We start from the raw sequence: 24,569 nt of genomic DNA, 5'->3' as shown, positions 1-24,569 counted from the left end.
AACACGGGAATTTGGAGTTTTTGTGAATTTGTGAATTTATGTACATTTTTAAAATAAACAGACTAGGAGACTAACAAGAAATAACATTTTCAAACTCTACTTTGAAAATGTTCACCTCCTTCAAACTTGAGTTTAGATGCAGTTTTTAAGTCCGCTACAATGACAAATGTACCAGATAATATGACCAAGAAAGCCACTGTTCTGAGAACAGAGTCAACTTACCGTTCCTAGCCTGACACATCTCCCAGAAGCACTAGTAATTGGACGAGCTGTGAGAGCTGTTCGAGGTGTTCTTATAGCCTGTTCCATAGTACCTGGCCGTCCACTTTGCGTGCTGGGTCTCACAAAACCTGTAATAGGTCTTCCTGATTGAGTCACTGGCCTGAAGATGTCAAGCAATTATCCTTATGTTGAGCGGTATTTATTGATAGAGAATTTAAACACTTATATCTGAAGCATTAAATTATATCTGAAGTTATTTATATCATAAATTATATCTGAAGTTAAATTTAGGATTTGCTCATTTGTAGCTAGTCACATTTTTAAAAAATAAACAACCACATACCTAACAGCTGGGCTGGGGCCTCCACCTTGGCTAGTTCCAGGGATTTTCAAAGATGTTCCTGGTCCTATAAAACAAGAGCACTTCTCACTTCACACTGAGATACCACAGCCTTGTCCAGGGGACTTCAAAAATGATTGTATCTTACAATGAACTGGAGATTTTTTTGTTCAAACTGAGGGAACACAGCATTAGACAAAGAAGACAAAATGCAAATATTGCACTGTACTACTGATAGATTGTCAGACTGTTGAAAGAAACCTTCCACAATAAACATGTTTTTTTCACTTCCACCCTTCCCATCCTCTGCCTTATCACTTGCGGGGAGTGAGTGAGTGGCTGTGTGGGGCTTAGCTGCCTACTGGGCTTAACCCACAACAATTCTCAATAATATCTTAGGAGCAACAGATAGCACTGGAGTAAGAAAGGTTACTGGAACAATGAGATCATGCTAATTTGAAATGGTGTCTTTTCTATCTGGGACTAAAATAGCACCCCAACTTGAGTAAGTAAACCAAAACCTTCAGCTACAGGGCAGATGTAGAATTATCTCCTGTCATTAGACTCATGTAGGACCCTCAACCACAATTTAGGGCACAGTAAAGTTCAAACTCATCCATATCCAAAGGTCATCAATGAAAATACTGAATTGGCTTGAGCCCAGGTGAACAGATGAATGGTCTCCCTTTTCACATACTTCTGTTTGACAGTGAAGCATTAAGAATTACTAGTTCCTGCATGCAGATTTTCTACTACCTTCACAGACATTTGATTATAGTCAGTTTTTCTAGCCTCCTAAGTGAATGTCTAAGAGATGGTTTTGAAAATTTTGTTAAAAGCAAGATATGACATCTATACCTTCTGATCTGTTCACTGCTTGTTACCATGTACAGGAATGAAATTTAACTTGACACAGCCAGTTCTCGACAAATCACTGTTACTCATCTACTTACTTTCTAGATACTTATGAACAGCTTTTATTCCAGATGTTTCCAAGAACTGAAAAACTGATAGGTAGATGGTTTCCTTCCTTCTTTTCTTCCCTAAGATAAACCCCAAGTTTGCCCTTTTTCAATCTTCTCTCTCTCCTGCCCTCAGGCTGTAATTACCTCTGAGATACTACCAGCCCATTGTTTAAGCAAGTTTAGTAGACTTGTCCAAATCGGTAACTTCTAACTCAATCTAAATATCTTCTAGCTTTTTTAATTCATGCTGATACCAAGCATCTCTGCTCCAATATTATAGTAGCCACCTGGCTACAGCTGTGTTTAAAGTTAAATAAAACAAAAAAGGTATTAAACGATGATCTTCTTGGTAAAATCAACTAAATATGTAAGTGATATTAAAATAAGTACCAAAACTCAGGATTCTCTCTTCTGGCTGGCCACGTTTAGGATCTCTGTTGATTACTTGCTCTTTATAGTACTGTGAATCTTGCATTTTTTACTCCACAACAGAAAGGGTGGACAGTCCGTCCACCAGAGTTTCTAACATGACAACTAGGGCACTCTTCTGAGAAATGGAGAAAGTGGCTTTCAACTTTTCAGGCTAGCAGACAATGAACTAACTAGTCTTCTACTTTCTGAGCCTTTTTTTTAACTATTGCAATAATATAAAAAAGGTACGGCATTAAAATCCCTTTTCCAGACATGTTTTTTAATAACTACGATTGTTTTGTACTTTTGGTGTACTGAGAAAATGCTTACAGGATTTAGTTCCGTGGTCTCACCCCAGGCACCTCAGCCCTTACTTTGAGAATCCCAACTGAACTAGCTACAAACAGGCATCAAGAGGCCACAGCAGTGCACGTGGCCACTAACAGTGACAGAATCTAAGAGCGTAATTTCAGCAGTTAGTGAGGACTGCGGCCGACTCCTTTAACTCCCTCGTTAATGAAATAGCTGTGATTATCCATAATGTCAATTAGTATGACTTTCTGAAAAATACATTGTCAAGGTAACTCTTTTAAACATGATTACAACCTTAGCTGATAAAATCGATGATGTTAAGAGTGCAAAGGTAACATACTGGGAATTTTCTGTAAAATGATACTACAGGATGTTTTTATTAATAAACAAGACCGACAGAAAATCGACACAGCAAAATTATAAAAATTTTAAAACTGGTGGAAGACAAATTTCATTATATACGTAGGAAGAGGAACCACAGAAGAGTAGTTGTTTCCAGTGGACCCTATACAATTGTAGCAATTATTTAGTAATGCAAGACTGAGAGCAAAATCATTATTAAGATAGTTTAATCTGGAAACGAAGATAAGGACAGATGCAAAATAGAAATGGACATGTAGCTGATGGAAAAGAATTTGAACTGCTTAGTAAGCAAAGTACAGACAATACCAGTTGTAATATGGGAGGTATGACTACACATTTTTAAGTTTGTAAGCTATAATTATAGTGGGGTAGGATATCCTGGAATATTTGTCACAGTAAAAGACCCTGAGTCAAGACCAACTATGGCTAACATGCTTTAACAGCAAAAGAAAAAGCCCACAGTCAGCAAGCACTCATTTTTACTAACTCGTGTAAAAGTGGAGCTGATCACAGAATGGTTGAGGTTAGAAGGGACCTCTGGAGGTCATCTGGTCCAACCATGCTCAAGCAGGCCCACCTAAAGCCAGTTGCCCAGGACCCTGTCTGGATGGTTTCTGAATATCTCCAAGGAGGGAGACTCTACAACCTCCCTGGGCAACCTGTGCCAGTGCTCAGTCACTCTCAGTGAAAAAAGTGTTTCCTGATGTTCAGAGGGAACCTCCTGTGTTTCAGTTTGTGCCCACTGCCTCTGGTCACCACAGAAAAGAGCTTGGCTCTGTCCTCTTTGCACTCTCCCTAGTGATATCTGTACTTACATTTTATACAACAGTGTGACAGGAAAACACTTCAGATGTATAAAGAAAGTAAAATCAAGCTGTAGAAGAAAAATGTATTTACTATGTGTCAGTGGATTGTTGTCTGGTTGGGTGACTACAACTGAAATAGCATGCAAATTAATTGGAAAGGGTTAAGAACAGAGCTTCAAGACTCAACTCAAAAACTAAAAGATACATCTCAGAATGAGAAGATTGTTTAGTTTATCAAAGAAAAGATCACTGGATGACTTAATGACACTTTTAACTATTTACTTTGGAAATATACTTTTGAAAATAAAGACTTCATATTAGGGATAAAACGTACACAAAGAAGCAACAGCTGGAGCTATCGTTGATATTCCCACTAAAGATATGACATACACTGATAAAAGCTAACAAATTTAATAATTTACTAAAGAATGCAGGGAGTTCTTTCTCTCTGGAAAGTTCTTGCACTTTCTGAAAAAGGACATACTAGTCAGGCACATCTCATGGATTTGAAGCACAAATAGTGAAGTTTTATCTCAATGATTCAGAAGTGCAGGCTACACTATCACATTGATTTTCTTTGGCTTTGAAATCTGTGGCACACTATATAGAAAGTCACCGTTCTTCAGTTTAAGTATAGTGGGAATGTGTATTTCCAGAATGCCTTATTTCTCAATGCTATTCATCAAATTATTTTTCTTGGCATAAAATCAAATAAAAGTCTAAATTATATTATTATGCTGTTTTAAGACCGATACATATAATTAGATTATTGTAATGTATAAACACAACTTGAGTACTGCTTGACACGTGATCAAGCATGAAATGACAATTTTTAAAAATGTGATCAGATAGATATGCAATTGCCTACTTCTATCCAGATGAGAAAAGCTTTTAATGCTTCAAATATTACTTTTGGCCTAGGTCCAGTTCTTCCCTTGAACTCCTTGACACGGTAGGTTTTTAAGAGTCTCATGTAATGAGACGCATAAAAATTCCTACATGGCCTTGTACACTAAAGAAACAGGGAAAAATAGAAATAATGTCAGAAAGTAGTGAAAGACTAATTACTGCCCATTTAGTAGGGAACTGACGAAGCTGAAAAGAGCTGCATACAAGAAACAATAACAGGGCTGAAGAACTACCCTGGGAAGGAAGAGAGGAAAAAATAGAGAAAAGTAGAAGAGAGAATATCGGTTCAGAAAATGTTTGCGGGAAACAATGCAAAAAGGTGATGTTAGATCTGGCCAGACTGTTGCCTACAGTACAGGCATATGGATGAGATTCACAGCACATCAAGGGCATATATTTTTCTCTAGTTTCCCAAGTGCCTAAAGAAGTCAAAAGGAGTGAAAGAAATCAATGCACTGATGGAAAAGAGCTAGTGAGTACAGAGATGTAGAAGAAGAGCTGACAAAACTTCTATACGAACGCACGCAGTATGGGCAATAAACAAGAGGAACTGGAAGCTCTTGCTATCCGGGGAAACTACGACATAGTTGCCATCACTGAAACATGGTGGGATGACTCGTATAACTGGAGTGCTACCATGGATGGCTACAAACTCTTCAGGAGGGATAGGAGAGGTAGAAGGGGTGGTGGGGTTGCCCTGTATGTAAGGGAAGATCTAAACTGTTTAGAGTTAAATGTTGGGGATGACCTAGTAGAATGTCTATGGGTGAAAATCAAAGAGGGGCCTATGAAGGCGGATATTGTAGTGGGTATCTGCTACAGGCCACCCTATCAGGACAGTGAGACTGATGAGCTATTCTTTAAACAACTGGGGGAAGTCTCGCGCTCACTAGCCCTTGTCCTTATGGGTGACTTTAACCTGCCTGATGTCTGTTGGAAGTATAACATGGCAGTCAGGAAACAGTCTAGGCGGTTCCTGCAGAGTGTGGAGGACAACTTCCTCTCACAACTGGTTAGTGAACCGACTAGAGAAGGAGCTCCCCTAGACCTGCTGTTTGTGAACAGAGAAGGTCTTGTGGGAGATGTGAAGGTTGGAGGACGCCTGGGGCTTAGTGACCACGAGATAATAGAATTCTCAATTCTAGGGGAAGTTAGGAGGGGGAACACTAAAACGGCCAAGCTGGACTTTGGGCGAGCTGACTTTGGGCTGTTTAGAAGTCTGGTTAACAAAGTCCAATGGGAGACAGCTCTCAAGGGTAAGGGGGCGCAGGAGGGATGGTTACTATTCAAAAAGGAAATTCTGGAGGCACAGGAGCGAGCTGTCCCTGTGTGCCGGAAGTCGAGCCGCCGGGGTAGAAAACCAGCTTGGATAACAAAGGAGATTTGGGAACATCTCAAAAGAAAAAGGGATGTCTACAAGTCTTGGAAGAATGGGCAGGCATCCAGGAATCAATACAGGGAGGAAGTTAGGGCATGTAGGGAGATAATCAGGGAGGCAAAAGCCCAATTGGAACTTAGACTAGCCTGCTCCGTAAGGGACAACAAAAAGTCTTTCTATAAATATATTAATAACAAAAGGAGGGCTAAAGATCACCTCCAGCCCCTACTGGACTCAGGGGGTACGTTAGTCACTAGGGATGAAGACAAGGCTGAGGTCCTTAATGCCTTCTTTGCCTCAGTCTTTAATAATAAGGTCAGCAGTTCCCAGGTGAGCTGGCCTTCGGTGTCTGAGTGCAGGGAGGGAGAGCAGATCGAAGCTCCTGTGATCCAAGAGGAACGGGTCAAGGATCTGCTCCTTCGGCTGGATGCCCACAAGTCTATGGGGCCTGATGGTATCCACCCGAGAGTCCTGAGAGAGCTGGCGGATGTCATTGCCAAACCCCTGTCCATTATCTTTGGGCAGTCTTGGCTCACTGGGGAAGTTCCGCTGGACTGGAGGCTGGCGGATGTTACCCCCATTTACAAAAAAGGGCGGAAGGAGGATCCGGGGAACTACAGGCCTGTCAGTCTGACCTCGGTGACGGGCAAAGTCATGGAACAGGTTATCTTGAGTGCTATTAATGAGCACATACAGGTTAACCGGGTGATCAGGCCCAGTCAACATGGGTTTATGAAAGGCAGGTCTTGCCAATCAAACCTGATCACCTTCTATGACAGGGTGACCCGCCTGGTTGACGAGGGAAGGGCTGTGGATGTAGTTTTCCTGGACCTCAGTAAAGCCTTTGATACAGTTTCTCATAGTGTTCTGGTGGAGAAACTGGTAACTGCTGGCCTGGATAGGCACACCCTCCTTTGGGTTAAAAACTGGCTGGACGGCCGGGCCCAAAGAGTGGTGGTAAATGGGGCTAAATCCGGCTGGAGGCCGGTCACCAGTGGGGTTCCCCAGGGCTCAGTGCTGGGTCCAGTTCTGTTTAACATCTTTATCAATGACCTGGATGAGGGGATTGAATGTACCCTCAGTAAATTTGCGGATGACACCAAGCTGGGAGGCTGTGTCGATCTGCTCGAGGGTAGGGAGGCCCTTCAGAGGGATTTGAACAGACTGGATCGTTGGGCTGAGGCCAATGGCATGAGCTATAATAAGGCCAAGTGCAGAGTCCTTCACTTGGGGTATAAAAACCCCAAGCATCGCTATAGGCTCGGGGAGGAGTGGCTGGAGAGCTGCCTGGCGGAAAAGGACCTGGGGGTGTTGGTTGACTACCGGCTTGATATGAGCCAGCAGTGTGCCCAGGTGGCCAAAAAGGCCAATGGGATACTGGCATGTATCAAGAATAGTGTGACCAGCAGGAGCAGGGAAGTGATCCTGCCCCTGTACTCGGCACTGGTGAGGCCGCACCTGGAATATTGTGTCCAGTTTTGGGCCCCTCGCTTTAAGAGAGATATTGAGCTCCTGGAGCGAGTCCAAAGAAGGGCAACTAAACTGGTCAAGGGGCTGGAAAATAAAACTTATGAGGAGCGGCTGAGGGAGTTGGGGCTGTTTAGCCTGGAGAAGAGGAGGCTGAGGGGAGACCTGATTACGGCCTATAAATACTTGAGAAAAGATGGTGGGGAGGTAGGGGAAGGGCTCTTTACATTAGTGATGGGAGATAGAACAAGAGGAAATGGGCATAAGCTTAGTCAGGGGAGATTCAGGTTGGATGTTAGGAAGTATTTCTTCTCTGAAAGGGTTGTCAGCCACTGGAATAAGCTGCCCAGGGAAGTGGTTGAGTCCCCATCCCTGGATGTGTTTAAGAATAGGGTGGATGAGCTACTTGAGGATATGGTTTAATGGGGATTAGGGATGGTTGGACTCGATGATCTCTAAGGTCTTTTCCAACCTAGAAATCTATGAATCTATGAATCTATGAATCTATGAAAACAAAAGCTGACACTTTGACCTAAGCACTGCATCAAGATCATATGGTGTATCTCAACATTGCAACCATAAAACAATCTAAAACGCTTCTTGTAGCAATAGCTAAAACCCATATCAGGTCACCTCGGTATGTATTATTTCATGCTAGACAATAATCCTGACCAAAAAAGTTCTTGTTGCTTCAATGTATTTAAGTGAAAGTCGTTCTTACGTGCGACTTGAGCAATGGCGTTTTCATCTAGCATCATCTCTGCAATTCCTTCTTGATCCATATCAATTTCATCCACATACACCATTTCTGTCAAAGCTCGTGTTTTCAGGCTCCAGGCAGCCTGAATAAGGATAAAGTAAATAGTAAAATATCTTCAAGACACCAAGTAAATACCTAATCACTAATTTTGCCATTTTTTTATTATTATTCTCTTAACAGTTTAAATAGCCTTGAACAAAGTATTGACTTAAACGGTGGGGTATATCTATCAGTTGCCTGATGGAGATGGAAAGGGGACCAAGACTTTAGACAACTATTTTGGAGTGGAACAACTACAGTCACTGAGTTTGGAGGACAGAATTTCATGCCTCATGAAAAGTTATGACTAATTTAGGTCACAGGCAACTCTCTGAGATCTTGTGTTTCTGAAGAAATCCCCAGCCACCAGCACCATTCAAAACCCCACCCTCCCACCCTGCTGACAGACACCTTATTTGAACTGGGATGGGAAAGGAAGGTACTGTAATGAAAAGTAATGACCTACTCAGGCATCCATAGAGAAAAAAGGAAAATCTTTTAACCAGCAGTTAAAGATACAGTACATTACTACCCGCAAGCAACAGTTCTTAGAAAGATAATCTAAAGAATCAGATGTATAAATGTATAGATTAAGCACGTCAGATTGTGAGATTATTGGAGCACTTCTTAGTGAACTGAACTGACAAATTACCACATTAAATGTCTTGGAGGATTACATGAGCAGTCTGGAAAGGCAAGCATAATTCTAGCCTGGTCACAAGCTTACTGTAGAGACAACAAATCACTGGTGAAAAGAAAGACCAGTGGCAGCCATACAAAAGTAACAACAAAATAAGCGCAGATCCAACCACTTTGATAACTTAATATGCCTGTAATGTACTCATAAGGCTGGCATGATAAAGGGAGCCACAAGACCAAGCCCTGATCTTCCTTCAGATACTGAACAGATCATCATAAATTTTCCAGAGTAAAAATCACTGCCAAAATAATTAGATTCATTTCTTTTCTGACACAGTATACAGCAGTCTGATGGAAAAGCATGTTTAAGATTTTCTAAGGAGACATTTCAAAATAGAAACAGACTGACGCTACCTTAATAGAACTAAAGGTCAAACACATGAAAACTGTTGTTCTTTAAATAAGAGGTAGGAGAAGATCTGGACGTCAGGCTTATTTAGTAATGTAAGTAATCATTTAATGGGACACTTCTCATTCATCATGTCTCAGACCACATCTTCCCCTATACTTCCTTCATATTTCTATGCAACTTTATAACTATCTACCAAATTTAAAGTATAGCTAGAAATGTTGAAATATTTAACTTTTCTTTTTAAAAGTGCTTTCTTCCAAGCAGAAGTAAAGGAGGGATTTAGTCAGCCAGTTCAACCACAATTAGAAACCTTTGTTCAAGTGTGAAGAGAAAAGAACAGGGCAGGATGATGTGAATCTAGGCCAGACAGACATAATCCAGATCTGCTTTATTATCTTTAGTTTCTTCTTATGTAGTAGGGTGACAACCTTTAATTAGCACTGAGATTTGCAGTTAGATGTGCAACACCTTTAGCTGTTTTTCATTATTCTATATGAGTATTTAGTGTGTTGAATTTTTAACGCCTTGATGGTACTCAGCTTTTTTTCAGAGATATATATCTGAAGTGAACAGAATATATCAGGAATATGCTGAAATTAGAGCTTTCGGTATAACCAAACACAGGCTAATTTCCCAGCAGAGATAAGAAAAGCTGCCCATAGTAATGATCTTTTCCTGGGAACTGAAAGTAGCAACTTCTCTGCACTAATTGCTAAACTAGGGCCAGTTCTTAACATAAACATATCATTGTGATTTTTCCAATAACAAACATGAGATAAGGTATTTTTAAAAGCAACATGTGTTTCTGTCATTATTGGACAAATATCTGTCATAAAACTGGAAGAGCAGATTAACAAGTTTATTTTAATGAAGCTCTTAGTCTGAGACTTCACAGGCAATAAAAAATTCAAATATCTCATCTTATTCCTTAATTAAGCATCAGTCTGTAGATCAGAGTATTGCCAGCACCAAAGTTTGTTATAGGACTTCTGATCAAAACAGCAAGAGAGAAAAACGTCAAATTTGTTACTCAAACTATAGAAAGATGACCTTCACCTTGGGAGACAAGAAGACAATTCAAAATTCCTAACTAGTTACAAGACTCATATGAAACAAAAGTATCATTTCTACACACACACACAGATATGCTAAATATCTGAAAAATCAAGGTGTGCAAAAAGGAATTAGAAATGTGCACTGACACACATTGGCTTTTTGCTAATTTCATCAGCAGATGAAGGTCGTTCAGTTCAAGAGAGATTCAATTTAGCTTTTAGAAGGCACGAAGGTACTGAACTGCTGAACAAACCTACAGGAAATATATGAGAGAAATAAACTTCTATCAAATATAAAAGCTGCCTATTTAAAATACCCTTATCAAAAGTACTGCCTTACCAACGATGAAAAACAAATTTATGCCATTAAGGATTCAACAACAAAACAAATATTATTCAGTGTATTAGAAAATCTTCCTAATGATTGTATTTAATAATTGTATTTATGAAAAGAATTTTACCTGAAACACAGTGTATTCTGAATCAGGCTCCTGAAAAGAGAGGAAATAGAAACTGAGGAATGGAAATGCCAAACAATAAAAAGAACAGAAAAAAAAAATGGAATTATACTCTGTGACCACCACATTTTGCATAAATATTTTCTCTCTGACATATATCCAAATTTTCATTTTATTACATTATCTCAAATTACACACATTGTGGAGTTAATCAATGTTTTACATAATGAAAGTAGATTTGCAGTAAGTACATTTTTGAGGTACCTTTTGCTTTCTTGCTTCTGCTGGATCATGTTGGCCAAATCTTAGATTAATATCACAGAATTAATTAACTGAAAAATGGTGCATTTAAAAAAAAAAAAAAAAGAAAAACTTGGAAGATGTAAGCAAATCCAGGCCATGGGCTTCAGAATGTCTATGCAATAAAATCCTACTTTGTGCATCTCTGTTAGCTGCTGAGGGTGATCATGATCATGCTGATATCACTGAAGTACATAAAAGAAAATTTCTGTACATATCAAATTTTTTTTGTACTTTTATGATGGAAATGATGTATTTATAGTATTCTAGATAGTAATGCTGTTTATTGCACCATCCAATAAGCAAAAGGAAAACTACCAGATGAAGTTTATTACAAACCAAAAAGCAGGAACTTGCACCTCCTTGAAAACTTGAGGTAAAAATAAGCAAATACTAAAAACAGGAAATGTAGGTTTATGATAATTTATTGTGTAATTAACACATTTATATAATATTTAAACTATCCTTCAGGGCTTCTGCTCATTTCCAGGGACCAGGGAGGAACCTTTCCTCTTTAAAGTATTACTTAGCTTTAGGGGGAGAGACGAGGAAGGTGGGAGATAAATGTTACTTTCTCTAAACCACTATTAGTCTGTTATAGAGTCAGATCATTTCTGCTCCTAGAAGCAGTGGGAAATTTCTTACATATCTAGCCTTGTGTAAACGTATCACAATTAAGCCAGCTGTAATAGACTGAATATAGAAACTTAGAGTAATTCAGACTAGAAATGGACTTCAGGAGGTCTCTAGTCCAAAGGCCTGCTCAAAGCAAGGTCAGCTACAAGGTCAGTTGAGGTTGCTCAGAGCTTTATCCAGTTGGATCTCGAAAACTTCCAAGGATGGAGACTGCTCAATGCCCCTGAGGTTGCTCAGAGCTTTATCTGGTTGGGTCTCGAAAACTTCCCAAGGATGGAGACTGCTCAACGCCCCTATGCAACCTGTTCCAGTGCCTGACTGTCCTTACAGAGAAATGTTTTTCCTTATATCAAGCCAATGCCTCCTTCATTTCAATTTATGTTTGCTGTCCCTAATTCCATGCACCACCACGAGGGGTCTAGCTCTGTCTTTTTGATAACCTCCTTGAACATATTAGAAGGCTGGAAATTACATCACACCAATGTCTTCTCCAAGCTGAAGCACTGCCCAGCATGCTGTTGGCTTCCTTTGCAGCCAGGGCACACTGCTGGCTCATGTTTCACCAAGAAAATGGCAAGGTCAGGCTCACTCTTTTCCTCTGTAGTATGAGACACAGTCTACTTCTTTCAATTTGAGCATTTTTACTCAGTAAATTCCATGACAGCAGGGACCTGGAAGACTGGTGATGCTCTTGCATCTTACTTGTGTAGTGTACTGGAATTTCTGTGGCCTTTTAAGGACCATGTTTGGAATCATAGACTTGTTCACCGGTGTTAGAATGCATAACACAGCTTATAAATTCAGTATTCTATGGAACTAACATCAACTGAGGGATTAATCTCAGCTGTCTGTGATGTGCCTGGGCTTGACTAAGGCACTGAAACTACCTTTATATTTTAGATGTATGATTAAATGAACTCCCAAGTTCTCTTAATATGTTGGTTTATTTATAGTATTTGTCTTCTAAAAAATAAACTGTTCTAGCCTTCTAAGTAATAACAAAATGACATAAAGATATTTCAGCTTGCATTTTATTCACCCCATCATGTCCGAGTGTTACAGCACATGGTGTACTAGAAAATGGTTTAAGAGCAGTAGGTGATCTTCCATACCATATGTGCTACAATAACTAATGAGGACAAGGTCAGGAATATTACATCAACACTAACTCAAAAATGCCTTGATGTTGCAGATGTGTATCTTACTTTAGGCACTGTTCATTAGTTTAAACAATAATTTAAAAAGAAAACAAATTTGCTTACGTAGGAGCATTCATATTACTAAAAAATTCAGAAATGACATCCCTTGTCACTTTGGAAAAAAGTGGAGTTGACCAATAACACTTACTAAAAACACTGCTCTCTCACAATGGCAGATTACAGTACGTATTGTTCATACATCCTAAAACATTGTTTCAGTTTTTGACGTGAAGTAACTTAAGATTTTAAATAACCCTCAAGCAGGGGATAGAACCCTCCAATTAAACACAAGTCTGGAACAACAAAAATTAACATTAAAATTTAATATATTTTAACATAGGTGGATCCAGCAGTTGTTACTCATGCAAGTAATCCACTGGAACTAGATTCCAAATAAAGATTTCTTTGAGAGGATTAACAAATAGCGTTGCCCTGTAAGCCGGTAACTCAAAACAAAAGGTCAAATTTATTCTTCATTTACACATATAAAGCTCCTTTGAAATTAATAAGATTGTAAAAGCAATGAAGGAAGGATTTAACCCAGATCACTAAATCCACTGAGGGCATTTTAAAATTAAAGTTTATGTGTAAAGTCAGTTTATTTGAAGACCAAAAATATTCTGAAAAATTAAGTCTTCTGATGCTTATAGCCTAGAAGAGGGAATGAATTCTAATAAAGCCTCATTCTACAATTAATTTCAGGTAAGTATGATTTAATACACGCAGAATATTAAACTTAGTATATTCTGAAAATGCTCTTCAAATGATAAAGAGCAGAAACACACTAAAAAACATTATCCAGCAACAACGACTTCACTGTATGTATCACTATTTTTTATGCATAAACTTAATAATTACAGTCTCTTCAACCAATAACTGATTTCAGTTGAAGGTGTTTTTCCAAATCGAGTTCTGTGTGCATAAAAATATTTGTGATAACTTTATTATGACATTACACAAACCAGCATGCAAGCAATAGTAGCTGAAAGTTCACCGTGGGAGAAGAAGGGACAAATGAACAAAAGCAAATCCTCATAGTGGTAGACCATTAATCAACCTAAAGGCAGGACATCCACTATATGTCTATTAATTACATTAGGCAATTTTTTTTTTATTGTTCAACTACAGCAGGCCTCATACATTGGTGCTAGTTATTGCCTTGAATCTGACATATGGAACAGAAAGAAGAGTAATCAGATTAGGTAACTAATCAGGATGATCAACAGAGACAGCCCTGGATTGTATTTCCTCTAGGTCATGCTGTTACTATAAACATAGAAGACAACGTCTGTTTGCTTACAATAGGAAATAATCAAACTGAACATCAGTGCTTGCTTTATGTGTTTGTATGACTGAATGCTAGTCATAGAAAATATAGCTTTTATCCATCATGAGACAAGATTGTCAGCATAGAAGTAAATTCCATCAGTAAAATTTATATTCCTAATTCTTAAATGAAAAAATGCACAGGACATTTTATAGAAAAAATATTTCAGTCTTCCATAAAAATCTAACTCAGCAGCAGCTAATTATTCTTCTATCAAAACATTCAGCACATTTTATTCATTAAGAACTCTTCAGGAAAACTTAATTGATTTCAAAATGTTTTGATTTCATTCACGTGTTCTTTAAGAATTCAAGTTTATAATGGCATAGCATTTGACATTGCTGCATAAGAAAATTCCTGATTCATGCCCAGTTGGTTAAAAGGTCAACACCATACTGTAAAAACCTCCTAGGGCTTACTGCATCTGGTGACAGAGTTCAAAGAGAGTTCAACACCAATTAAGACAGCTTCTAAATGTATATACATCTAACTATAGATTGGATCATTGGTAAACTTACTTTTGAGACCTTCAAATCATCTTTTATCATGTTCTTAAAGGATAACTTCTTAAAAATCATTATTCTTGTGACAAAAACATTTTCTGATGAAAACATAAGCTGTATGTACAGGGAGTGGTAAATTAAGAGATATATCAAGATGTACTGGTCGAGAAAATTTCTTATTACATTTATAAATGCGACTGGCAAAAATACCTACTTCTAAGGCCACTGTAGAAAGCTGATTTCAGCTGCCCATAGTTTTGTGACAGTGCTGCAGATGCCATGGAGCAGCAGTGGTGCTATGATTTCACAGACCAGCTGAAAGCTGGGAAAAACAGAGTGGCTTTCAGAAAGCAAGGTTGTCTCTTTCAGGCGTGATAACACTCTCAGACTATGCACTGTTGGTCTCTTCCTTTACTTATTTATTGTTATATTACGTGTCTTAGAAGGGAGAAGGCTAGTCGTCTGAGCATGAAAAAGTTCTGACCTTTAACAGTCACAGTTTAACTCAACCATTTCTGTGCATCTCTTTAAAGGACACCATCTCCTGTGGCTTGGTTTATATCCTATCCTAATGCAGGCTGTTCAAAGAAGTGAATCCCTGAACAGTGACCAAGGCTACTGTTCTTATAAGACCCTCCTTTTCCTGGCTGCAGAGGTTGGGAGGCACACGCTTAGCAGAATATGGGACAAGAGGACGAGAACAGATGGCATGGTTATGACAGCAGTCAAGTATTCCCTCGTGCTGCACAGCAGCTCACTTAATCCAAACTTTTTCTAAGTGTTGTCATTTGTCTGCTTTCCTGGTGCCCAAAACGACATATCTTGGGCCTGATTTGCAGAAGTGTTGCCATTAAGGGTTTGACCATTAAATGTTTTAGAATCGCTATGTGGTTTTTAAGCATAATAAACCACACATATTGGGTTAGGTACCAAAAATGACACCTACTTCATTTTAGATATTTCTCCAGGTTATACTAAAATGCTGCTAATGTAATTCACACAGATGGAAGACAGCATCATTTTCTGGTAGGTGGCTGAAGAAGACAGAAATAAAGTATTGATTTCATTAACATGCCACCTTCAAAAGTAACACAAACTTCAGGAATCAACAGTCAATCTGCCTGAGAATGGTCTCAGATTCTTAATTAACTTAAAAAAAATAACGTAGTAATCTTAGATCACTTTTCTAGTATTCACAACTACAGTAACTTAACTGATACACTACCACTAGAATAAACACAGAGTAACATAAAATAGTATTAGACTAGGTAAGGAGAATGAAGTAATGTATGTCACTTACAATGAGTTCTAATTACCTTGGTGTTTGGCCTTGGAGTTTAATATCTTTCAGAGGTTTTATAAAAATAAAGCTTCTATGGAATGCAAAGTATACATGTTGCAATACACAGACATGATTTGCTTTTTCATTCTGTGTATTAAGTAGGTTCAAAATAGTTTGTAGGGTTTCAACTACGTATAAAACACGTTCGTGAGGCACATTATTATTTCCTTTACTCTCTGCCTGAAGTTTTTAACAGAATATAGACCTGACAGATTAGTTTCCAAAGGCATCTAGTGTTAGAAAGTAACAAGCTAAAAGTGCAACAACATAGCTAGAGAAAAGACCTGCAAGGCTTTACAAATGAGATGCAGAATAACAAAATACAGGCTTGTACAGTTAGCCAGTAAACGTTAAGATCTTGTGTTGATTACAATAAAAAGAGTAAACTCTAAAACATGATGAGCACAGCGGACTGAAGAAGAGAAATGCAATTCCATGTCAAGTCTGCAATGAATGTTAAAGCTGTATTTTAACTAGATAATTAGAAAACATTTTACTTGAAAAGATTTCAAGTGTAAGATTTTGTATGTTGACTTGGTTTGAATTTGGTTCAAGTTGCACTCTTGAGTACACTGGTATTCTGGTTTCTCCAACCTGCTGTACCAAAATAAACAGGTGGTATAAATACTGCTACACCTTCTCCTGCCAGGAGCTGTGCTCTTTGGCCTAACAGAAGGGAACGACAGAAGAAGGCTGTGTAGCCATCACATCATACACTACGAAGTACAGTACACTCCGTGATCCTTCTGAAGAAACACGCGTAATTGCCACCTAATAACCACCTTTCCATTTATTTTTCAAAAAGCCTTCAAACTGTTACCCCACTCACATAAAGTATTTGCATACCGTAAAATCCACTTGCCGGTGTCTGCAAACTTGCGATGTGCTTTACTCAAACACTGCTCTATGAAACAAAGACTGAAACAGCGTTCCATGAACTTCTAAAATGTTGAAGAGGAAAACTGATATTTTCCAAGATAAAGTAGATATAGAATCATAGAATGGTTTGGGTTGGAAGGGACCTCAAAGATCACCTAGTTCCAATCCCCCTGCCATGGGCAGGGAAACCCTCTACTACACCAGGTTGCCCAAAGCCTCATACAGGGGCTTTGGGCATCTACAACTTCTCTGGGCAACCTGTTCTAGTGCTTCATCACCCTCAGAGTGAAAAAATTCTTCCTTATATCTAGTATCTATATAGTTTTAAATATTTTTAGAAGTCATTAATTCCTGCTCAAAAGAGCTCTCAATAAGGATTCCTCAAAAAGATTATATGGGGCAAGAGTCAAATTAACCGTATTTCAAGTTCGCCTCTACAGAAAGCAAAGACATTTCTCTTCGATCTAAAATTTCAGGTAGGTTTGCTGGTGAAGAGTACTTTTTTCACACAAAACTGAATAGGAATATAGTTCTGAAATGAACATAGTGAAATTATAAAATTCAGTTCTTTGCAGGCAACCATGACCTGGAAGCCTTTTCAAAACACAAGTGAAACTTGATCTTAAAATTCAGAGACTTCATATAGGACCTCTTCTAAGAGCTTGTGATTTGATGTAATATAGACACTACTCGTATCCCCATCCTCCACTGTTTCTCAAAGCATAATTAGTTTGTTTTCACTCTTTCATTCTTATGGAATTCTGATGTGATCACTTCAAAGACTAAATTAAGTGATCAACTGTTTCTCTCAATTACTATATACTTTATATAGTATTTGGAAAAACTCTCATATTGTTGGTATGTAAGGCCGTGGTTCTCTAAGGTAAGAAAACAATTTAATTGATATGCTTAAACATTTGCGACATGTGTGATCAATATTTGGAAGAAAGAAGGAAAACCAAATGGGATCTAAATCATGTCATTGCTATTTTGTTATTTTCCTCCTAAACATTTTTCCCGGCCTTGTGCACCTTCTATTCCTCACTCCACTCCCATCAGTTGCAGATGCCTTCAACGTCCCCAGTGCTACTGGAAACAGCCCAGCAAAAGTTTAGAGTTGCCAGGTGTAAGAAAAAAACTTTACACTTAAGCTTCAGCACACAGTAAAGATGCAGTTGTCTTTATGTTTCCATGTTGAGATCACAGACTGGAAAACATTTTACTAATTAAAAATTATAAATGAATAGCAATAGAAGCACTATCTTTAAGACTCTAAGATCTTTAAGACTCTTACTTACTGTTATGATCTGTACTGCCTCAAGAGTTTCTATCATGAGTAAACTGTTGTACTTCCATATGCAAAGATTACAAGACCCGATAATCTAAACACACATAAATCATACAGGACTTCCACGGAACTAATACTCAATTCTATTTACTGTTCCGAACCGATTTTCTTGGAATGCCTTCTCTGCTAAAAATTTTGACTGCTGCTGATGGCTCCCTGTTGGTGCCTTACAGTATGTAACATAAACAAAAGCATCTTTTAAATATCAATCCTAAACCAGTTTAAACAATTACTGTGCTTTACATTTACACAATTGTGTGACTATGCAGCTTAAAGACTTTTCTTTCCTGACGAAAAGAACTGCCTTCAAGATTCTTAAAATGTGTAGCAATAGGATGCTTTGAGACTTACTAATTTACTAATTTACTGTGAAGTATTTATGATGATTAAGTTCATTCAATTACTGTTTTCCAAATGTGGCAGTAAAAATAACCCAAAAACAACATTCTCAAATCCTTCCTTCTTACAGAAAAGTAAGAAAATACGTAGGTATTGAACAACACATGCCCAACATTTCCAGAGACTTTGCAGCTGCAGAAAGAGCGAAGAGAGAGGAACGGAAACACCTTCTGGCCCATGGTGATGCTCACACGTAATCTGAGCTAAAATGGGTGCCTCTTAACCTTATGAGGTCTAGTCCGTACAGAACTGTGACACCTGAACATCTGCGTAAATCAACAGTAACAGCCTTAAGCAGACCTGATTGTTAGTCCTGGTTTGGCATCTTCCTCTAACTCCACAAAATCTTGAGTGAGTTAAAATTCTCGTTGCGGGGAGTCCTGCGACCCGCCACGCTTGCACTCCCAGCAGTACAACGAACCTGTTGCACTGCTCCTCTCTCCGTTCCCGGCCGGGGCTGCGGCAGCACCGCACTGACCGCCTCCCGTTCCGGGAGACACGCGGGGAGCGCGGCGAGAAGGCGCCGCCCGGCCCCCCTCCCGCTCGCGGAGCGCGGCAGGGCCCGGCGCCCCCCGGCCCGCCGCCGGCGGTCACGGCGGGGCTCTCCGGCGGCTGCAACAGGCACCGGGGGAGCGCTGTGGGGGGAGCCCTGCCGGGCGGCCGGGCCGCTGAGGCGGCGGGAGCGCGGCCTGCTGCTGACCGGCACCGGCACCGCCGCCTCCCGCCCCGGCCCGCCGGCGCCCCCAGCCTCCCGGCCCGGCCCGGCTCGGCGCCCGCTACCTGCTCGCCGGGCGGGCTCTCCAGCAGCTGCGAGCAGACATCCGAGCACTGCCGGAACTTCCTCCGCCTGAAGTAGCTCCAGGCCTGGAACAGCGGCTCCAGCCCCATCTCGCCAGCAGGACCGCTCCAGCCGGGCCCCTGGCGCCTCCCCGCCCCCTGCCTGCCGAGCGGGGCCCGGGGCGGAGCGCGGCTGCTGGGCTGCTGGCGCGGAGACGGCAGGCCCCGCCTCGGCCCGCCAGGGCCTGCGCGGCGCGCCGCGCTGGCCGGCGTCGGGAAGAGCGGGCGGCGGCTCCGCGCGGTCCTGCGGAGGGTCCCAGGGAGCTGCCGTGCGCTGCTGGGCCGGGGGCTGCGGCACCGCTCCAGCGCCGGCCCGGCCCGGCCCTGCCAGGGCCTCTCGTAGGCGGATACATTGATAACTGAGAGCAGTTTGAGCTGAATACTGAGAGCAGTTTGAGCTGAATACTGAGAGCAGTACATTCCAAATAACCCCGCTATTGTTAACCGTGTCTTATTATTATCAAGAGCAATTTCGAGCTGGAATATATGCCTAAACAATAAGAACACAGTCCTTTAATCCTCATTCAGGTAAAATGTCATCACAGCTCTGTCAGACTGTGATGCTGCTATGCAGTTGTACTACTGTGGCTGAGTAACTATTGAGTTGTATATCTTCACGGGTGTCCTGCTTGAGAAAAAGCACAGATTGCTGTGAACAGCACTATTTTCAGTCTGTCAGACTCCATTAGTTCCTTTAGTTCATTAGTTCTTGCAGAGAAACAGTAAGACTGAGATATTTACAGATGAAAACAGATGGAATACAACTACTCTTACTTTGTTTTTTAAGATGGTGATTGCAACTATCAGCCCAAGTAAAAAGAAGACAAAAGTCTCTAGGGATGCTTGGAGAAATAAGTGAGTTTGTGATGTGAAAATCTCTGATGGATGAGCACTACGTGATAGCTAAAGTCATGTCATTGGCATTTTAAGAGATCATTCTGGTTTTATTGCTTCTGTCTTGCCTAAACTATCAGTTTGTCCAAGATCCATGAAATGGATATCCAGGCTAGCAACATCGATACCAGGTGGAAAGATGGAGAAACAGAAGTGCCAGTCCCAGGACTGTGGCTTATTCTAATTTGGGAGTAAGTGGCTTGGTTGAGGTGCCAACTATAGACAGCCGGGTTTTGGCTGACCCGTGGAGAGTGCACAGGTGTATTGGGTTTGCATGGCAAGGTTTTGCTAGTGGAGGGGTTACAGGATGGCTTCTATGCAAGCTGCTAGAAGCTCCCCCTGTGTCCAGTAAAGCCAATGCCAGCCGCATCCAAGACAGACCCACCGCTGGCCAGGGCTGAGCCCATCAGTGACGGTGGTAGCGCCTCTGAGAAAACGTATTCAAGAAGGGGGAAAAAACCTGCTGTGGAACAACAGCAGGAGGAGAAGAGTGACAACATGTGAGAGAAACAACCCTGCAGAAACCAAGGCCAGTGAAGAAGGAGGGGGAGCAGGTGCTTCAGGCGCCGGAGCAGAGACTCCCCTGCAGCTCACGGTGAAGATTGTGGTGAGGCAGCCTGTCCTTCTGCAGCCCATGGAAGTCAACGGTGGAGCAGAGATCCACCTGCAGCTGTGGAGGACCCTACACCAGAACAGGCTCCTGGCAGGACCTGTGACCCTGCAGGAAGAGGAGTTCATGCTGGAGCAGGTTTACTGGCAGGACTTGTGATCCTGTGGGGGACCCAGGACTGCACCCCATCGAAGGGATATGCTGCAGCAGTTCGTGAAGAACTGTAGCCTGTGGGAAAGACACCTGTTGGAGAAGTTTATGGAGGACTTCCCTGACGAGGAAGGAGTGGCAGAAACAATGTATGATGAACTGACCACCAACACCCATTTCCCATCTGCCTGTGCTGCTGGAGGAGGAAGAGGCAGAGAAATTAGGGAGTAAAGCTTCTCCTGGGAAGAAGGGAGAAGGTGTTTTAAGATTTAGTTTTTATTTCTCCTTACCCTACTCTGATTTGATTGGTAATAACCTAATTTCCCCAAGTCAAGTCTGTTTCGCCTGTGACAGTAATTGGCGAACAATCTCTTCCTGTCCTTATCTCAACCCACAAGCTTTTCACTATATTTTCTCTCCTCTGTCCAGCTGAGGAGCAGGAGTGATAAAATGGCTTGGTGGGCACCTGGCATCCAGCCAGAGCCAGCCCACCACAACAGGGAAACAATGATCTGAGCAGTCTCTTCTGTGACCCATGCCATCCCCAGTTAAGAAGGGTGGGAAGGAAATAGTACAATAGTTTCTGTTCCTTCTCTGTTTTTAAGTACTTGTAGGAGCCTGTATGTGCTGCATTCCCGCAAAACATGTAGGAGACTTGCACAAGGAGACTCACTGTACACCTCAGGTTGGTCAGAAGAGGGAAAAGTGTTTCTTGTTGCTCTGTCAGACTGTGATACTGCCATGCAGTTGTACTACTGTGGCTGAGTAACTATTGAGTTGTATGAAATTATCCCATTCTGTTTACAAATTTTTTTAAATGGCGAATCCATCAGCATGTGTTTTATGGTCAGGCTTAGCACGATGAAAAGTATGTGCTGTTCAGAGAGATTGTGAACATTGGTCAAAAACTACAGATTTATTAAAAATACTAACTTGAAGTTACTCCAATGTTGTGTACGTTTATGAGATGATCTGTTTTTACACACTTTAAATGCTTGCTGTTACCATGTTAGATAATTCAGCACATCTGGGCTGCTACTTTTTTATAGAACGTAATGTGAATGGCACTTTGTAGAGACACATTTTGAGGTCAGTACATTAGTTACAAAGTTGTTAGATTAAAATGCCAAACTGCTGCTTGTTGGTTTACTGGAGACAAATGCCAGAATGTTTATACTTGCTGGTTTTAAAAGGCAGTTTTCTTTTGTGAACAGCCCACCACATCAGTTAAAAACACCATTTATCTGCACAGGAAAACAGAGGAGCCCAGTAGCTCCTAAATTTTATTGATTCCAACACTATCATCTTAAAAACCTCATAACTGAAGTGCTACTATGTTAAGTTTTTCGTCATGAACACCTATTTTAAGCCTTAATATCTTAATGACTACTTCCAGACTACAAAGTAAATTAAATGTCTAAGGATGTTGAGAATGTTTGATAATAACAGTCTTTTTAATGATTTCCATTTAAGATAGCGAATCGAAACGAAACACAATGAAGCAGGGATTGCAGGCAGACACATTAGATTAAGGTTTCCACCCTGTCAGCATGGGAGCTGTGCATTCAGGTGAGCAAGTAGTGGATTAGTCATAGATATCATTGACTACTCCATGCTGTGGCTCACCTGAGGGTGTTTGGCTTGACAAGGAAACAGTGTTTTCTGTTTCCTAGAGAAAAGAATGACTCTTCAAGGTGACTTGACTTTTCAGCAGAAAGCAGTGGAGATGCAGGAAGAGGCATGAAGCTGTATGCTTTATATGGAGGATGAACTTGGATTTCCTCTAATGAAAGTGGATGGCTTTTCAGAAGAAAAAAAAAAAGAGACGAGGCTGTGTGACTAGAAACCAATGGGACTAAAATGTGAGCTGCCAGTGTTTGGTCCCTGATCATGGGAGGATGCCAAGATAAGCAGTAACCATTTCAAATAGCTCTCTTGGGAGGAGAGGTGGAAAGTGAATACTTTTCATATAAAAGAATTACTGTCTATTTAATCAGTAATACACATATTACTGGACTTCCGCCATAGTTTTACAGCACCAAGATTTTATCTATAATGAGAAAGGTCTCAGTCTTCCAAAGTTTGCCTTTTAGATACTGCCATAGGGCTACTCGGCAAAATAAAGGGGAAGACGGTCCTGGAGCAATTTTTATTTTGTTACACTATTGCGAAAGGTATTCATTGGACTTAGTGATTAAGCTTAATTAATGTTGTTCTATGGTAGCAATTAGATCAAGATGGATCTTCAGCTTTTTTACAATGGATAGATTTTACAGTGTTGAGAATGACAAGAAAATTCTTTTTCTTCTTCTCAAGTTGTAATGTGCAAGGGGTTTTTGCTCTCTGTTTGGCTGCAGATATAAGGAGGTTTTTTTCAGTTTCTACATGATGGTATGCATCTATTTCAAATGTATGAATCCAAAAAGTGCTGCCCTGGCAAGCCTAACTCATCCCCCCATGGAAATGTGAACACTCAGACTAAAATCATAATGCAAAAAACTACCTTAGATCAAAGTTTAAAGAGATGAATCTATATAATAATTTATCAGCAATACTTAGGTGAGGAAGAGCCTTTATTTCCTTTATATAGCTCCGAATGTAAATCAGCTGTGATTCTGGAATTTGAGCTTTTATCAAACCATTTACTTTCATGGCCTACCTGCCAGCACGTACAATAGAAACACACTGTCAGTCTCCTCCTGGAGACAAAATCACATCGCGGTTTTGTCTGTGTTCCAGAAGCTACACACGGTAAATTGACATTTCACTGGTAAGTGCTCTGGAGAGACAAGTTTGTATAAGGGTAGGAAAAAGTGAAGATGTCCACCCCAGCTGGCAGTTACAGTACGTGTAAGTCTCCCCTCATATGTTGCCTCTCTATGTGCACTATTCAGAGGATGAATATAGACTTGAGCATATCTATGTTTGTCCTCCATAAAATCTTAAGAGAACATCAATCCTCTAAACTGTGGCACTGTTTTATTCTTGGAAACAGCTATCTAAAAAGGATGTCCAGATCCTGAAGGAACACTGTGAAGAAGACTCGATCCAATATTGACAGATTTCTGTATGAGCAGAGCACTTAGACATAAAATTACAGATGATTCAACTTGTGTTACCTTTCAAGTAAGGCCAGTCCCCTGGTGCAGATGGTATTTGCATCCCTGGAATCCAGTCCTACCTCAGTAGCAGGCATAAAACTGCACACTGTCTGTCACAGCCTGCTTCTGCTACTAGGGGAAGCCAAATCCCGAGGTGTGCTGCTGGTGTGCTTTCTTGGCACGCTTATAGCCTGGCCTGTCTCTGGTGCTGGCACGGAGATCATCCTATGCACATCATCTTTGAAGTCTTTTCCACTGACAATGCTGGCTTTCACTTCCTGCATGGAGGAGTGTTCTGAGCTTTTTAGTTTGGGGACTCTTATTTATCTTAATTATCAAAATGCCCAAATTTGAACCTTTTAACCAGTCTAGTACTTCCTCCAAATAATAATCTCTGTGGGTCGCCACATTCCACTTCTCTAACTTATTAAAATCCTGGAATAAGACAACAAAGTCTCTGTGTCTGTGTGCTTTGTAGAGCCCTGTATGGCAGTCCTCCTCCAGAGTA

The 24,569-nt window shown here is 40.6% G+C and overlaps 1 protein-coding gene across 5 annotated transcripts in view; it reads right to left on the bottom strand.

Moving 5' to 3' along the window:
* TTC8 (tetratricopeptide repeat domain 8) overlaps positions 1-19,357 on the bottom strand; it is a 47,228-nt gene extending 27,871 nt beyond the window's left edge. For 4 of the 5 annotated variants that reach the window (XM_086613187.1, XM_086613188.1, XM_086613189.1 and 1 more), the window contains exons 1-4: positions 19,250-19,357; positions 7,895-8,015; positions 566-629; positions 223-382 (exon numbers count right to left, since the gene is read on the bottom strand). In XM_086613187.1, coding sequence (XP_086469313.1) covers positions 223-382; positions 566-629; positions 7,895-8,015; positions 19,250-19,357 — 453 coding nt within the window. Of the gene's footprint in view, positions 1-222; positions 383-565; positions 630-7,894; positions 8,016-10,539; positions 10,570-19,249 lie in introns of all 5 variants that reach the window. The other variant, XM_086613186.1, reaches the window with a different exon arrangement.
* Positions 19,358-24,569: the final 5,212 nt, after the last annotated feature.

This window comes from Tauraco erythrolophus, chromosome 6 (assembly GCF_009769465.1).
Source record: "Tauraco erythrolophus isolate bTauEry1 chromosome 6, bTauEry1.pri, whole genome shotgun sequence".
NCBI classification, from domain to species: domain Eukaryota; kingdom Metazoa; phylum Chordata; class Aves; order Musophagiformes; family Musophagidae; genus Tauraco; species Tauraco erythrolophus.
This window is presented reverse-complemented; position numbering and strand designations above follow the sequence as displayed.